The 16,876-nt window shown below is 46.1% G+C and overlaps 1 protein-coding gene across 3 annotated transcripts in view; it reads left to right on the plus strand.

The window, feature by feature from the left end:
• Window positions 1-9,723, plus strand: part of LOC112218500 (zinc finger protein 423) — a 154,635-nt gene extending 144,912 nt beyond the window's left edge. For all 3 annotated transcript variants that reach the window (XM_042301488.1, XM_042301490.1, XM_042301489.1), the window contains one exon: window positions 8,934-9,723. In XM_042301488.1, coding sequence (XP_042157422.1) covers window positions 8,934-8,963 — 30 coding nt within the window. In that variant the 3' untranslated portion in view covers window positions 8,964-9,723. The remainder of the gene's footprint in view (window positions 1-8,933) is intronic.
• The last annotated feature ends 7,153 nt before the right edge of the window (window positions 9,724-16,876 follow it).

A 16,876-nucleotide genomic window follows, 5' to 3' on the forward strand; every position in this document is an offset into this window, starting at 1 on the left:
ACTGGTCTAGTGATCAGGCAGTGGTATGAAGCTGTGGTCACGGTATCAATGGTATTGTATTTTTCAGCACAATAATCACATTAATTGTACAGCAACAACACTTAAGGAGGTGAGAACAGGGATTTTGAGTTGTGCTAGGAAAGGGGGGTGAGAACAGGGATTTTGAGTTGTGCTAGGAAAGAGGGTTAAAGGGGGGTGAGAACAGGGATTTTGAGTTGTGCTTGGAAAGGGGGTGAGAACAGGGATTTTGAGTTGTGCTAGGAAAGAGGGTTAAAGGGGGTGAGAACAGGGATTTTGAGTTGTGCTAGGAAAGAGGGTTAAAGGGGGGTGAGAACAGGGATTTTGAGTTGTGCTTGGAAAGGGGGTGAGAACAGGGATTTTGAGTTGTGCTTGGGAAAAGGGTTAAAGGGGAGTGAGAACAGGGATTTTGAGTTGTGCTTGGAAAGAGGGTTAAAGGGGGTGAGAACAGGGATTTTGAGTTGTGCTTGGAAAGAGGGTTAAAGGGGGTTGAGAACAGGGATTTTGTGTTGTGCTTGGGAAAAGGGTTAAAGGGGGGTGAGAACAGGGATTTTGAGTTGTGCTTCAAAGAGGGTTAAAGGGGGGTGAGAACAGGGATTTTGAGTTGTGCTTGGAAAGAGGGTTAAAGGGGGTGAGAACAGGGATTTTGAGTTGTGCTTGGGAAAAGGGTTAAAGGGGGTGAGAACAGGGATTTTGAGTTGTGCTTGGGAAAAGGGTTAAAGGGGAGTGAGAACAGGGATTTTGAGTTGTGCTTGGAAAGAGGGTTAAAGAACAGGGAGTTGTGCTTGGAAAGAGGGTTAAAGGGGGGTGAGAACAGGGATTTTGAGTTGTGCTTGGAAAGAGGGTTAAAGGGGGTGAGAACAGGGATTTTGAGTTGTGCTTGGAAAAAGGGTTAAAGGGGGTGAGAACAGGGATTTTGAGTTGTGCTTGGGAAAAGGGTTAAAGGGGGGTGAGAACAGGGATTTTGAGTTGTGCTTGGAAAGAGGGTTAAAGGGGGTGAGAACAGGGATTTTGAGTTGTGCTTGGGGTTAAAAAGGGTTTTGAGTTGTGCTTGGGGGTTAAAGGGGGGTGAGAACAGGGATTTTGAGTTGTGCTTGGGAAAAGGGTTAAGGGGGGTGAGAACAGGGATTTTGAGTTGTGCTTGGAAAGAGGGTTAAAGGGGGGTGAGAACAGGGATTTTGAGTTGTGCATGGGAAAAGGGTTAAGGGGGGGCCTCTGCAGCCTCTGCATAGAACATGGAACAACCTCTGCACAGAACATGGAACAACCTGCAGACCTCTGAGGAGATGGAACAGGAACATACTGTCATCCCTCACATCCTCCGCCCCAGGACATGTTTAAGTTGTTTACCTGTTTCTGTGTGTTTTGTTTTTGTTCCCGAACTCCCGCACTGCGAAAGAAACTCAGACAAATTTGAGTGAGGTGAATTCAAATGAAAAACGCTCTACATGGGGTGAGCTAATCTTCTGAGGGAATCAAGACATTCACATCCTGTCGTCTTACCATGGTGTGTGTGTGTGTGTGTGTGTGTGTGTGTGTGTGTGTGTGTGTGTGTGTAAGCATTATTTGCTACAAGCCTCTGAAAGGGACTCTTTGAATAAGGGTTGTTGACTAAAGATCCAATGACACCCTGTATAATACCCACACACACATTCCCCATAGGGATTCTGTCACAAACCTCCCCCTCATGAAACAACCCTACTTAAGTGATATGAAGAGAGAGGGAGGAAGAGAGAGGGAGACCATGGCTGCCCTGGTGCCCGGAGAGATGAGGTGTCTGGTAGAAATTGAATAATTTAGGGGCCAGTGTGGAAGTGGGGAGAGAAAGGCTGGGACAAAGAGGAGGGAGATCCATCGGGATTGAATCAACTATTCTATCTCCTTACCCTCTCCATCCCTTCTCTATCTGTCTGTTACATTCCATGATTTGTATTCTATGAGAGAGAGAGAGAGAGAGAAAGAGGGAGAGAGTGAGTGAAGGGGGAGAGAGTGAAGGGGGAAGGAGGAAGGGAAGGGGGGCAGTTCTCTCCTCCTGGAACCTGTCCCTGTTTGTGTGTCTGTCTCCACAGAGCAAAGCATCGTACCTAGTCAGACATGACAGTTTAACTGAGAACTGTTGTCGCGGTACAGGACTAGCGCTGTATGGTGCGGTGTCGTTCCACTCATGCCAAAACAGGAGCGGAACTGTCATGGCTGTGACAGTGACGTATGAGCCGGAGTATTGTCCCTGAGTGGGTTCTCCTGGCACAGTGTAGAGACGTGGTTACACTGTGATCTGATTTGATCAACCACAAATATGTGGATTACGTCACTAGATCAACATCATACATCACCACAATGGTGGTTTGGTAATGGTCTTTTCTTTCTTTCTCTCTCCCTCTCTCTCTCTGTCATTCTCTTGGTCTCTTTATCTCTATCGTTCTCTTTCTCCATCTCTCCCTCTCCATCATAGAGAACACATAGGATGGGGTCTTTTACACCCTGATGTTCTCCGTTCAGCAGCTGGAGGCTGACACAAACACACTCTATAAATCACACACACCACTGACAGCTCACAGTTGCACCATCAACCCTTCCTCACGCTCTCCTCTCTGTAAAATGTCCCCATCTCTCTCTCTCTCTTTTTCTCGCTTTCTCTTGCTTTCTCTCTCCCCTCTGGGTGATCATATTTGTGACACCACAAAGCGCACCACATCAAACCCCTCCCCTCACCCCTCTCTGTGCACTTTTGTTCCCTACTCTTAGCTTTCCCCCTCAGTTTAGGGTGCATTGTAATCAAATTGGTGGGCTCCCTGGGGGCCTGTGGGGATTGGGTCTGTTATGACAGTGACACGGAAAGGGAATGGGAGTGTGCTTTAGTGATCAGGCCGGGCGGGCTGGGAGAGTGAATGGGAGAGCAGCGCTGCATGTCTCTCTGTACTCTGTCACCCATGGCACAGTCCGTCTGGGGCCCCTGAGCTCATCTGGCACTAGGCACTCCACTACGCCCCATAGAGCCTGTACAGCCACAGGCCCCCTCTCTGTTCTCTCTCTGGGTGTACATGTTCTTATCATATGGTGTAAATAAGTGCACATGTTCTTATCATATTGTGTATGCAAACCAATAAATATTTGAGGGGATATTCTCACACACTAACACAACATTCATATTGTATTTTAGAGGGTATGCCAGTCAGCAGTTGGATCAGGAGGTCATGGTAGGTGTGTTATTTTGTTAGCCTATACAGGGGGATGATGAGGGACTGAACCCCATAGCTGTGTAGGCCAAGGAGAGACTCATTACTGCCACCAGCTGAATCATGCCTATTTTCTGTAATTTAGCTGAAGCTATTTCAACTAGGATGTTATAGTAGGTCTAACTAGGTGAGTGTGTTTCTATGTGGTTTTGTCTTATGGCTAGCCAGTTCTGTGAGTGTTTGTGTGTGTGAGTCTTTCGGATGCGCTTGTCTCTGAGTCTGAGCTTGGCTTTACTGAAGGATAACAGCAGGGGAGGGGAAGTCCCCCTTGGGTGACAGGGTGGGGGCCAGGGGGGAGGATGGCGAAACAGGACATGTCAGGAGAACGGGCACATTTATTGGGTGGGTTGGGAGGTTAAGGAGAGGCGGGGGGGGGAAAGAGGGAATACAGGGGGAGGGCAGGGGGCGTTTATTTGTAGCACACTCCCCAGTGAGTTTCCTGTCTCTCGGAGGTGAAAACCTGGGAACATATGAAGCTTTAAGACAGCCCATCTGTTAGTCTCCGGCCCTTGGAAGACTGTCAGCGGTCTAAAAATAAGGCACACTAAAGTGCACCGGGCGGCAAAGGTGGTTTTTAATTTAGTGTTAAAAACAGAGCAGAGAGGGACAGGCTAGTGTCCTAAGAGTAGAGCCTCTCCCAGATTAATACAAATGTAATAACTCAAATATAGTCGTTGCATAAGTATTCACACACCTTTGTTTATCAGATCACATAATCATTTATATTGACTCACTGTGTGAAATAATAGGGGTTGAAATAATTTTTTGAATGACTACCCCTTCCTCTGTCCCCCATACATGCAATATCTGTAAGGTCCCTCAGTCAAGTATTGCATTTCAAGTACAGATTCGACTACAAAGACCAGGGAGCTTTTCGAAAGCCTCATAACGAAGGGTAGTGATTGGTATATAGGTAATAATAACAAATCAGACATTGGATGCATGGTCAAGTTAATAATAATGCTGTGGATGATGTATTAAACCACCTAAACGCGTCAAAGATGTAGTCGTCCTTCTGAACTGCAGGAAGGAAACTGCTCAGGGATTTTACCATGAGGCCATTGGTGATTTTAAAACCGCTATGGCTGTGATTGGAAGAGAAAAAATGAGGATGGATCAACAACATTGTAGTGACTCAATAATGACCTAAATGACAGAGTCAAAAGAAGAATAAAAAGTATTACTAAACATGCATATGTAAGCAATATGGCACTAAAGTAATACTGCAAGAAAACACAGCAAAGGAATACATAGTTTTTGGCCTGAATGCAAAGCCTTCTAGGAAACTCCAACGCATCACTGAGTAACTGCCTCCTTATTTTCAAGCAGCGTCTATGGAGGAACTTTGAATGTTTTTGGACGTTGGCTTAAAGTTGGACCAGAGCTAGCTCGCTAACAAGCGTCTGTGTGCAGAGCGGCACCTGAAATAAAAACACCTCTTACCTTTTTAGTAGTTAATAAATCCAATGTGAAACGTGATAAATATAGTGTCCGCAATTAGCATTGAAAAAAATGTATCCATTTTCTCAAATGAAACATTTCTCCCTCGTTTCTGAATCACACTTGTAATGTCAGTAGGCTCCAGTAGCTTTATATAACGGCAACAGGCTACAGTAGCTTTATGTAGTGTCAGTAGGCTCCAGTAGCTTTATATTACGTCAACAGGCTACAGTAGCTTTATGTAGTGTCAGTAGGCTACAGTAGCTTTATGTAATGTCAGCAGGCTACAGTAGCTTTATGTAACGTCAGCAGGCTACAGTAGCTTTATGTAACGTCAGCAGGCTACAGTAGCTTTATGTAATGTCAGCAGGCTACAGTAGCTTTATGTAATGTCAGTAGGCTACAGTAGCTTCATGTAATGTCAGCAGGCTACAGTAGCTTCATGTAATGTCAGCAGGCTACAGTAGCTTCATGTAACGTCAGCAGGCTACAGTAGCTTTATGTAACGTCAGCAGGCTACAGTAGCTTTATGTAACGTCAGCAGGCTACAGTAGCTTTATGTAACGTCAGCAGGCTACAGTAGCTTTATGTAACGGCAGTAGGCTACAGTAGCTTTATGTAATGTCAGCAGGCTACAGTAGCTTCATGTAACGTCAGCAGGCTACAGTAGCTTCATGTAACGTCAGCAGGCTACAGTAGTTTCATGTAACGTCAGCAGGCTACAGTAGTTTCATGTAACGTCAGCAGGCTACAGTAGCTTCATGTAGCCATGTCAGCAGGCTACAGTAGCTTCATGTAACGTCAGCAGGCTACAGTAGCTTCATGTAACGTCAGCAGGCTACAGTAGCTTTATGTAATGTCAGCAGGCTACAGTAGCTTTATGTAACGTCAGCAGGCTACAGTAGCTTTATGTAATGTCAGCAGGCTACAGTAGCTTTATGTAATGTCAGCAGGCTACAGTAGCTTTATGTAACGTCAGCAGGCTACAGTAGCTTTATGTAACGTCAGCAGGCTACAGTAGCTTCATGTAACGTCAGCAGGCTACAGTAGCTTTATGTAACGTCAGCAGGCTACAGTAGCTTCATGTAACGTCAGCAGTCTACAGTAGCTTTATGTAATGTCAGCAGGCTACAGTAGCTTTATGTAACGTCAGCAGGCTACAGTAGCTTTATGTAACGTCAGCAGGCTACAGTAGCTTTATGTAACGTCAGCAGGCTACAGTAGCTTATGCCTCGGAGGGGAAAGGGCAGGTTGCCTGCACATACACTGCCGAAGATTTTCAGCTGGCAGGCAGACACTGGAACAAGTTTCTGAGTGATGGAGTGAGGGCTTTGCATAGGCACCTTGTTGCGTTTTTTTGTGAGACTGAAAAAAATACTTTACTTTCGTTCCCAGTTCTGATTCTGTTCCTTGAAAAATGTTGTTATTTTCCAGTTTTCGGTTCTGTTCCCCGATTCCTGTGTTTGCTAAAGGACACCTAGCGAACTGACATGTTTGAGTCTCCCCATTCCTCCCTGCTCCCCAGGGGGCGCCACAAAACCAGGAGCCGAGAGGGGCCAGGGGGCCCTGCGGCGGCGCATCAGACGCCTTATTGAAAGTGACATGATGGCAGCCCTGTCCAGGTTCTCACGCGTTGTTAACATGGTTAGAAAAAGCACCGTGTTGGAAACATAGATTTGATTTTCCTTTATCTTTATCTCCTGCCTCCCCTCCCTTCCCGTGTGTGTGCAGCAGTCTCTGCATTAGTAATGCGACTGGGCCATATTTCCCATGAGCCCACAGCTCGGCAGGATTTAGCCTCTCTTTTATAACCAGTTTAGGAAAACAATGACAGCGTTGATATTGACTGAGCAGTGAGGGGCTGTTCTGTCCACTGCATAGACTCCCCCTGCAGAGGGGCGCTGTTCCATCCATCACACAGTGTCCTCCTGCTACACGGTGACATGAGAGCAGGCTCTCTCCATTTAGTTTGATGGTACAATACAAAGAGAGAACACTGTCAGTGATGTCTTGCCTTTGTTAGTACAGTGGCTAGGTTATCTTGTACACTAGATGTCTTTGTCTTGGCTGTGGTTAGATGTTTGTAAGGTGGAGTTTGCTAGAGATATGATGCAGTCCAAGACAGGGAGGAGGAGGTTGTTTCAGGATCAATTACTGTCTTGATTGGTTCTTAAGGTTGTAAGGGTTTAAGTGATAGATTGTCAGGTACTGTATTGGGGTGATTCTCTGTGAGATGACGGGGTGTATTTTTGGTCTCCGTCTCCACTTGTTTAAAGAGCAGAGCCCTTGATCTCCTCATCCTGGAGAATATATCAATTACAGCTGCAAAGGACTGATGTCACACTGAGAGTCATTATCAGATTCAGAGATGCACGCCATTCGCCCCATCGATTGCCTGCGGCGTGATCAATACTCCTGCCCCTGACGCCGCTTTCAAATGAAGAGCGCTAACTAAGACCAGCATCACAGTGTGTACGTTAACACTGATTAACAAATGAAACAAGTGCTACTTGTTGTGTGTGTCTGTGAAACGGTGTGTCCATCCTATGGAATGTGCAGCAGTGTAGGTGAGGGTGTTTGTGTGGCTACTTTCTCCTCTGCTCTCCCTAGCTGTGCTGTTTCCATCAGGCCACTGCGGTGCTTGTGTAACCCGGGACCCAAGGGAGTAGCCGCTGCCTCTCAATCCCATCTTTCTGCAAATCAATACATACCAGCAAAACCCTGGAAACCTTGGGGGAAACATGCACTCACACTCACTCACTCTCTCACTCACTCACTCACTCACTCTCTCTCTCTCTCCTCCCTCCCTCTCTCACACACACACACACATTCCCTTACTAAGATAAGACAAGGCCGCATCCAAAAAATGCATGCCATTTGTGGTCACAGAATGACAAAGTACACAAAAAGCAAGCATAGATACAACTGACATGTGCATTTACGTGATGATGATGACATCCAGATCTAGTATTCTGTTTTGTCTAAAATGTTCCTCCCCTCTGGCTGGAGCTCTCCAGTCTGTTGTGGTCTGACTAACAGGAGAAGCAGGCAGAGGAAGAGCCAATCCTGACCTCTGCTGGAGGGGGGCAGAACTGCAGGCGGTGTGGCTCAGAGAGAGAAGTGGTTTGCTCTCATAATGGGGTCAGTGGCTCCCAGTGAGATACGGCTCCTCACTGGAGAGCCTCCCTTGTGTGTGTTCTTGCTCACATACGTGGGGGAGGGGCACGGGAAAAGAGGGAGGGATAGAGCAAGAGAGACTAAAAGAGGAAAAGAAAGACTGGCTCTGAACGGCTGCAATCAGACAGTTGAAGGCTTTAAGACCTGGACTGGGCGCTTGGCCTCCTCTGCTGAACTAGTGCAGCCTTGCTCTGCCAACAGTCGCGTGCAAAATATGTGCACCAAGATAAGGCCCGAAGAATAAGAATAAGCATTTATCAACGGAAAACCATGTTTAATCCTACAGATTTTCCACCCTTTTCTTTTTTCATAGTGGTGCACAAAAACATGGGCCTATCTTTCTGTGAGAGATTAATCTTGGAAAGCAGCTTTTAGCAAGAAGAGGGGGATGATTGCTGAGCTTTCCCTGGGAATTGGGTTTATGGTCCAGGGGAGAGCGCAGAGGAACCAGCCAGCCTACCAGAAATCTCCCTAACACACAAGCCTCTGGGAGCCCCATATCTGCTGTGATTGAAAATGTAACTCTTCACATCATATCTGGTTTGGTTTGTGAAGTTATAGCCTCTGGTTGAGGTGTGCATAGAATCTAAGCTCCTGCAGTTGTTTCTGGGGGTGTTGTGAATTTAGTTTTGATAAAGGTGTTTTGTGCATTTTTATTATGAATTTATGTGTTGCGCTCGAGAGCCGTTGAAATGTGGGCCTCATAAGGTATTGAGATGGTGTTTTCAAATATTTATAAGAATATCAGAAGGGATGCATGCCTCATAAATCTGAATAAACAAATCATTGTTTCATGTTGCCATGGATTAATATAATATGACTGTTGTGTTTATCTGCAGCTCTATGTAAGATGAATAGAAATGGTGTGTGTGTGTGTGGAGAGCAGGTAGTTCATGTTACAGGAGGCTGGGGCCATCCGATGGACGGACAGACAGACATGACGGTTGTGTATAAAGATAGGGATAGCGTGAGGGGGTAGGTGGCTGTGGGGGCTCGGAGGTGTGGGCACGTAGCTTATTATTTCTCTCCTCATGTGTTCTCCTCTCCTCTCTTCCCTTCCAGAACCACACACTGAGCCAGCACGCGCAGTGAGACTGGGCCCGGCAGGACTCCCGGCTCAGCCCAGAACCCCGACCCAGGCCCGGTGGGGGAGGACCATTTCAACATCACAGCCAATCAAAGTGTCATTTGCTACTCACATGTAAAACTCTAAGGATTCCGCCACCAGGCGCAGCTATTACGAGCAGTGGGGAATGAATATTAATGGGATATGCTATTAAAAAAGAAAAGGAGAGAAAAAAAGGATATGAAGGAGAGAAAAGGTATTGTACGTGCAGTATTTTTTATCGTCCCTGCTTCCCGGTTGTGAGGGTTTTTTTTAACAAAAGAAAAAAACGGGAGAGAAAAATAAACGCCTCTGTCTGATTTTAGTCTCTAGAAATGCTTCCCTTGGCCTCTGTTGCTTCTTGTATCAAACTTCAGAGGTGCCAAATCTTTTCTCCTGTTTTCTTTGCATATGTTTTCTTCCTGTTGGTTTTTGTACCTTGCAGTAACTAGGTACTTGTGTTGTGATTGTTTGCCAGTCGTAATATTTCTGCCTTTTCCTCCTTTTTATTATTATTGTTACATATTTTCTTTTTTGTAATTACAAAATTAAAAAGACATAAAACAAAATAAAGTTGAGAAAAACACAATGGTTTGATTGGATTTTCCAATCTATGGACCTAAAGGTTATTGTAAAAATGATCAATTTCAGTGAAACTGGATGACGTCTGCTTTTTAAATGTGAATTAACCAGAATGCAACTAGTACAGTCAAAAATGACAAATAAATCAATCACAAATAAAGGGAATGCGTGTGTATGTGTGTCTTGTTTTTCTAATGAAAGTCAGCGAGGTACCCTGGAGAGAACAACATACCTTCACTACAGCATGCGCTCACTGTAAACTAATGATTTCATCTTTTACACTCCATCCACAGCCATTCCAGCTACCTAGCACTCATCATTATCAGTGACTCATCAGGGGTAGACATGTTCCTATCTGAAAACTGATCATAACACATATATGAAATGTAATATAATATGCGGAGCTATGTCTTCCGTTTTCTCAGAACATGAGGTCTTTACATTCAGGGAAAGGATCTGTTGGGGGACAATATCATTAACTAATTGTGGATCATGATTATGATTCCCCCCCCCATTGCTTTTACACAATTATTTAGAGCCTAATAAAACGTGTATAACTGCAATGATCGCTATACTACTTTAAAAAAACATGTACAATCAATGTGGAATCACATTTCCTAGTATAGCAGGATAAAAAAAGCTTACTCCACAAATCATTCACTGATGATTGAATGAACTTGTGTATAATACATTTGAATATATTTCCCTAAATCCTATAACATTTGATGATCATATCAGGAAGAATTTATTTTCAATGTATGACATTGAAATCTGGATTATACAAAATATAACAGAGAGGAATAAACGTATGTCATCTAAAGCCAGCCATATAAAACCTCTTTCCACCTCCCTTTAAACTAACAATAATAGACTGTTGGTTTGACGACCATACGGCTCTGCTTTAATTGCATCCATGTGTTTAAGCAGCTGGTTCAGCCGTTGAGTCTCATGGCTTCTGCTGGACAGAAGGTCGGTACCGTTCCCAGAAATCAGTCATCGGAACACATTGATATACCACAGTGCCCTGGGAGCAGTTGAACTTGAGTCAACTTGCCATATAACTTGTTTGAACTACAACTGGCAAATGCATGTGTACTGTATCTTTCAATATATTTGCCAGCTTTCCTTGAAAAATTAAGGGATATGTTTTAATCATTTACAATTTAAATGTTGCATTTCAATATATTTTGAGCCCAACATTTACAATCAGAACATGGAATTGATATTTCCTAGATGTTAGAAAATATCGACTTTGCAATGGTTATAGCAGGTTATAAATTGTTAGCCTCAAATCAAATTGCATTTGTCACATGCGCCAAATAGAACAGGAGTAGACTTTACCGGGAAATGTTCACTTAGTCCATTCCCAACAACGCAGAGTTAAAAAGTAAGGAAAATATATACAAGGAGTACCAGTATCAAGTAAATGTGCAGGGGTACGAGGTAGTAGAGGTAATATTTAAAAATGACTAGGCAATCATGATAGATAATAAACCGAGTAGAAGCAGCGTGTGTGTTTTGTGTGTGTGAGTGTATGTTGTGAGTGTGTGGGTAGAGTCCAGTGAGTATGCATAGAGTCAGTGCAAATAAAAAGGGGGTCAATGTAAATAGTCAGGGTAGTATTTAATTAACTGTTCAGCAGTTTTATGGCTTGAGGGTAGAAGCTGTTCAGAAGCCTTTTGGTCTCAGACTGCTTGCAATGCAGTAGCAGAGAGAACTGTCTATGACTTTGGTGGCTGGAGTCTTTGACCATTTTTAGAGCCTTCCTCTGACACCACCTGGTATAGAGGTCCTGGATGGCAGGGAGCTCGGCTCCAGTGATGTACTGGACCTCACTACCCTGTGTAGCGCCTTACGGTCGGATTCTAAGCAGTTGCCATACCAAGTGGTGCTGCAGCCAGTCAAGATGTTCTCAATGGTACAGCTGTAGAACTTTTTGAGGTTCTGACAAATATTTTCAGCCTCCTAAGGGGGAAGAGGTGTTGTCGTGCCCTCAACTGTGTTGGTGTGTTTGAACCACGATAGGTCCTCGCAATTACTCGACTGATGGAGGTAGCGAACCATTCATGTAAGCTTGCGAGATCAGGTAGCGAGGCTTATAAACTAGAGGCCTAGTATGTGTAATAATATTTGATGGACTGTGTGTGTCACACCCTGATCTGTTTCACCTGTCCTTGTGATTGTCTCCACCCCCTCCAGGTGTCGCTGATTTTCCCCAGTGTATTTATCCCTGTGTTTCCTGTCTCTCTGTGCCAGTTTGTGTTGTATGTTTTTGACCCTTGCCTGTTTCTGTACCATTCCGCCTGCCTTGACCACGAGCCTGTCTGCCACTCTGTACCTCCTGGACTCTGATCAGGTTTTGACCTTTTGCCTGTCCACGACCATTCTCTTGCTTACTCCTTTTGGATTAATAAACATTGTAAGACTCCAACCATCTGCCTCCTGTGTCTGCATCTGGGTCTCACCTTGTGTCATGATAGTAGGAACTGGCCATGACAGATCCAGGAGACTTGGACCAGCTCCGACAAGCTGTCTCCCTGAATGGCGCCACAATCGGGAGATATCAGGAGTTGCTACAGGGTCTTTTGGAAGGGCTCAGGTCCTTGACCGAATGCCACGACCATGGGTTAAAGGCTATTATGGAGCAAATCAGGGAGTTAGCTCAGAGACTGTCTGCCACCTCTGAAAAACCCCAATCACCCAGTAAATGTTTATTTCTGTGGTGAGTTTGCACAGCCTATTCCAGCTCCCTGAGAACCCTGCTTACCTCCTCCGAAGTGATATTCGGGGAATCCTGGTGCCTGCCAGGGTTTTCTTTCTCAGTGCCCGCTTATTATGGCGCTATAGCCATCTTTGTTTCCTTCAGACCGATCGAAGATAGCGTATATCATTACGCTAATGTCGGGAAGGGCGCTCTCCTGGGCTACGGCAGTTTGGGAGCAACAATCTGCCATTTGTGGTCATCTGGAGGAATTTATGGCAGAGGTGAGAAAGCTATTTGAGTCTCCGGTATCTGGGAGAAAGATGGCCAGTAAACTGCTTGACTTACGTCAGAACTCCCGTAGTGTGGCAGACTACACGGTTGATTTTCTCACGTTGGCCGCCAAGAGGGCCTGGAATCCGGCATCTCTTTTCGATACTTTTCTGCACGGATTATCTGAGGAGGTAAAGGATGAACTAGCTGCTCGGGAACTGCCTGTGGACCTCGACTCCCTTATCGCCCTAACCATCAAAATCAATGAACGCGTAGGAGTGAGAGGTCTCGTCTCGGGCACACTCGTGCACCCGCTATGGCTCGCTCACCTTCAAGGGAATCCGGAAGTTTCCGAAGGCAGCTTTTCCAAGAGGATTTGAAGCCACCCAAGCCCTCTCATAAATCTACCTGCCCTATTAGAAAACCCTTGTCTCTACTGGGTACCAGCACTATGGTAAGTCAGACTGGGAGTTCCCTAATTCCCATCGTCCTCACACCCTTTTTTTGTGCTGTGGAGAGACCAATATAAGTCTCTCCGAGTGCCCATTGACTCTGGGACTGATGAAAGTTTTATGGATGCCACTATTGCTACGGAGCATGGTATTCCCACTCAGTCTCTCACTGTTCCCATGGATGCTAAGACACTGGACGGCCGCTCTATAGGGGAAGTCACTCATAGTACTGTGTCATTTAATTACGGGTTTCTAGTAACCACAGTGAGACTATACAGTTCCTCCTCATTGCATCTCCCCATGTTCCATTTGTTTTGGGATGTTCCTGGCTACAAAAGCACAATCTGGTGAATGACTGGACCACAAGCTCCAACCTGGGTTGGAGCCCATTTTGCCATTCCCACTGCCTTCAAGCAGCACAGCCTTCCCCAAGTCGTATTCCTCAGGAATGTTAGCAAGACTGTGGATGTCTCAGCTATTCCCACTGAATACCATGACCTCCTGGAAGTGTTCAGTAAGGCACGTTGCTTCCCTTCCCCCGCACCCTCCTTATGACTGTGTCATTGATCTTCTTCCAGGCACTATACTACCTCGGGTCGGTTGTATACTCTGTCCAGACCAGAGACCAAAGCTATGGAGGAGTACATAGAGGAATCTCTGGCTACTGGGGCCGTCCGTCCATCTGCATCTCATGCCGGCGCAGGGTTTTTCTTTGTGGAAAAGAAGGACAAGACCCTGCGTCTGTATCATTGACTACAGGGGACTTAATGACATTACGGTAAAAAATCGTTATCCCCTACCTCTCCTCTCCTCGGTGTTTGAACCTGTCCAGGGAGCCACCATGTTTTCAAAGATGGACCTTCGGAATTCCTACCACCTGGTTCGGATACATGAGGGGGATGAGTGGAAGACAGCCTTCAACACAGCCAGTGGACATTATGAGTACCAGGTCAGGCCGTTTGGACTCACCAACGCCCCCGCTGTCTTCCAGGCTCTGGTAAACGATGTGCTCCGGGACATGCTAAACCGTTTTGTGTTCGTTTACCTTGACGACATCCTGTTTTTCTGCACAAGAACATGTACTTCATGTCAGACAGGTTCTTCAATGCCTCCTGGAGAACCAACTGTTCGTGAAAGCCGAGAAGTGTGAGTTCCACTGCTCTACTATCACCCTTCTGGGATGTGTCATTGCTGAGGGCAATATTCAGATGGATCCTGGAAAGGTGAAAGCAGTGGTGGATTGGCCTCAACCAACATACAGGGTGCAGTCGCAAGGGTTCTTGGTTTTGCTAACTTCTACCGCCATTTTATTCGGGATTACAGCACCTTGGCGGCCCCACTCTTGGAAATCAACTCTCCCAAGGTACCGTTCAAATGATCTCCAGCTGTCGACAAAGCCTTTGTGGACCTGAAGCATCGGTTCACAACAGCTCCCATCCTCATCCATCCGGACCCCTTGCATCATTTTGTGGTGGAAGTGGATGCTTTGGATGTTGGAGTGGGGGTCATCCTGTCCCAGTGATCTGCCCAGGACCAAAAGCTTCATCTCTGTGCCTTCCTGTCCCATTGGCTCAATCCTGCAGAGAGGACCTACGATGTAGGCAATTGAGAAATCATGGTGTTTAAGATGGCGTTGGAAGAGTGAAGGAACTGGCTGGAAGGAGTAGAACAGCCATTCTTGGTCTGGACCGACCATACACACTTGGAATATCTCTGTGCAGCCAAGCGCCTCAACTGCAGGCAGGCCAGGTGGGCCCTCTTGTTAACCAGATTCAACTTCACCATTTCCTACTGCCAAGGGTCAAGAAATGTGAAGCCTGATGCTCTCTCCCGCCTATAAAGTACCTCTGCCACACCCTTGACCTCCGAATCAATTCTCACTACCTCTTGCCTTACTGCCACTGTGGATTGGGGTATTGAGAACCTGGCTCGTGAGGCGCAACGCTCCCAGCCTGTTTGTCCCTAACCCAGTCCAGTCCCAGGTCCTGGAATGGGCTCATTCCTCCAGGCTGACCTGTCATCCAGGGTCCCGTCGTACACTAGCCTTCCTCCGACCATGTTTCTGGTGGCCCACAATGGTTCCTGACATCTCTGCCTTCGCCACCGCATGCACAGTGTGTGCTCAGAACAAGACTCCACGGCAAGCTCCTTCTGCCCTCCTTCAGCCACTACCAATCCCTCATCATCCCTGGTCTCATATCTCTGGACTTTGTCACTGGGCTCCCTCCGTCTGATGGCAACACTGTCATTCTGACGGTAGTCGATTGGTTCTCCAAGGCCGCCCATTTCCCTCTCCCCAAACTACCTTCTGCCAAGTAGACAGCCCAGTTTATGGTGCAGCATGTCTTCCTGATCCATGGACTCCTGGTAGACATGGTCTCCGATCGGGGTCATCAATTCTCGTCTCAGTTCTGGAAGGCATTCTGCACCCTTTTTGGGTCGTTGGCCAGCCTGTCATCTGGATTCCATCCCCAAACCAACGGTCAGTCGGAGCGAGCCAAACAAGATCTGGAAACCAGCTTGAGATGCCTGGTCTCAACCAACCCCACAACCTGGGGCCGTCAACTGGTCTGGGTGGAGTATGCCCGGAACACCCTTCCCTGTTCTGCCACGGGACTCTCCCCTTTCAAGTGCTGCATGGGGTATCAGCCTCCACTCTTACAAGAGCAGGAGGTCAGCGTACCCTCGGCCCAGATGTTTGTCCACCGCTGTCGACGTACCTGGAGAAGAGCCAGGGCGGCTATTCAGACAGTAGACTCTAGGGCATAGAGTATGCAGTGCCATTGATGACTTCCACCCAGTTGATTACCTAAGAATGGTGAGACTTCCTATGAGTTAAGGAATGATCACATAATTCCATCCAGGTCATCGGTAGAAGTTGAATTGGGCAATGAATTATACTTTTGAGAAAACATGCCATAACTGCAGGTGGCAATAAATCATCAACATTGGCTTTATACCTGTTCCAACAACACACTATAGGTGCCAGTGTGCACCCTTTAGTACTAAATTTCCCTTTTTCAGGACCCTGTCTTTCAAATATAATTCGTAAAAATCTAAATAACTTCACAGATCGTCATTGTAAAGGGTTTAAACACGGTTTCCCATGCTTGTTCAATGAACCATAAACAATTAATGAACATGCACCTGTGGAACGGTCATTAAGACACTAACAGCTTACAGACAGTAGGCAATTAAGGTCACAGTAATGAAAATTTAGGACACTGAAGAGGCCCTTCTACTGACTCTGAAAAACACCAAAAGAAAGAAGCCCAGGGTCCCTACTCATTTGTGTGAACGTGCCTTAGGCATGCTGCAAGGAGGCATGAGGACTGCAGATGTGGCCAGGGCAATAAATTGTCATGTCCGTACTGTGAGACGCTACAGAGAGTGCTACATGGCCAGCGAAGAGCCCAGATCTAAATCCCATTGAGCAAGTCTGGGACCTGTTGGATAGGAAGGTGAGGGCTAGGGCCATTCCCCCCAGAAATGTCCGGGAACTTGCAGATGCCTTGGTGGAAGAGTGGGGTCAATCTGGTCCAGTCCATGAGGGGGAGATGCAGTGCAGTACTTAATGCAACTGTTGGCCACACCAGATATCGACTGTTACTTTTGATTCTGACCCCCCCTTTGTTCAGGGACACATTATTCCATTTCTGTTAGTCACATGTCTGCGGAACTTGTTCAGTTTATGTCTCAGTTGTTGAATCTTATGTTCATACAAATATTTACACATGTTAAGCTTGCTGAAAATAAATGCATTTGACAGTGAGAGGACATTTCTTTTTTTTGCTGAGTTTAGAAGTAGTAGAAGAAGAAAATGTACTACTTCACAATGGAGATGCCTCAATGTTGCTGCCCAATTTCACACAGTCGCCAAATGGAATATATA

The sequence above is a fragment of the Oncorhynchus tshawytscha genome, linkage group LG19 (assembly GCF_018296145.1).
Source record: "Oncorhynchus tshawytscha isolate Ot180627B linkage group LG19, Otsh_v2.0, whole genome shotgun sequence".
NCBI lineage: Eukaryota > Metazoa > Chordata > Actinopteri > Salmoniformes > Salmonidae > Oncorhynchus > Oncorhynchus tshawytscha.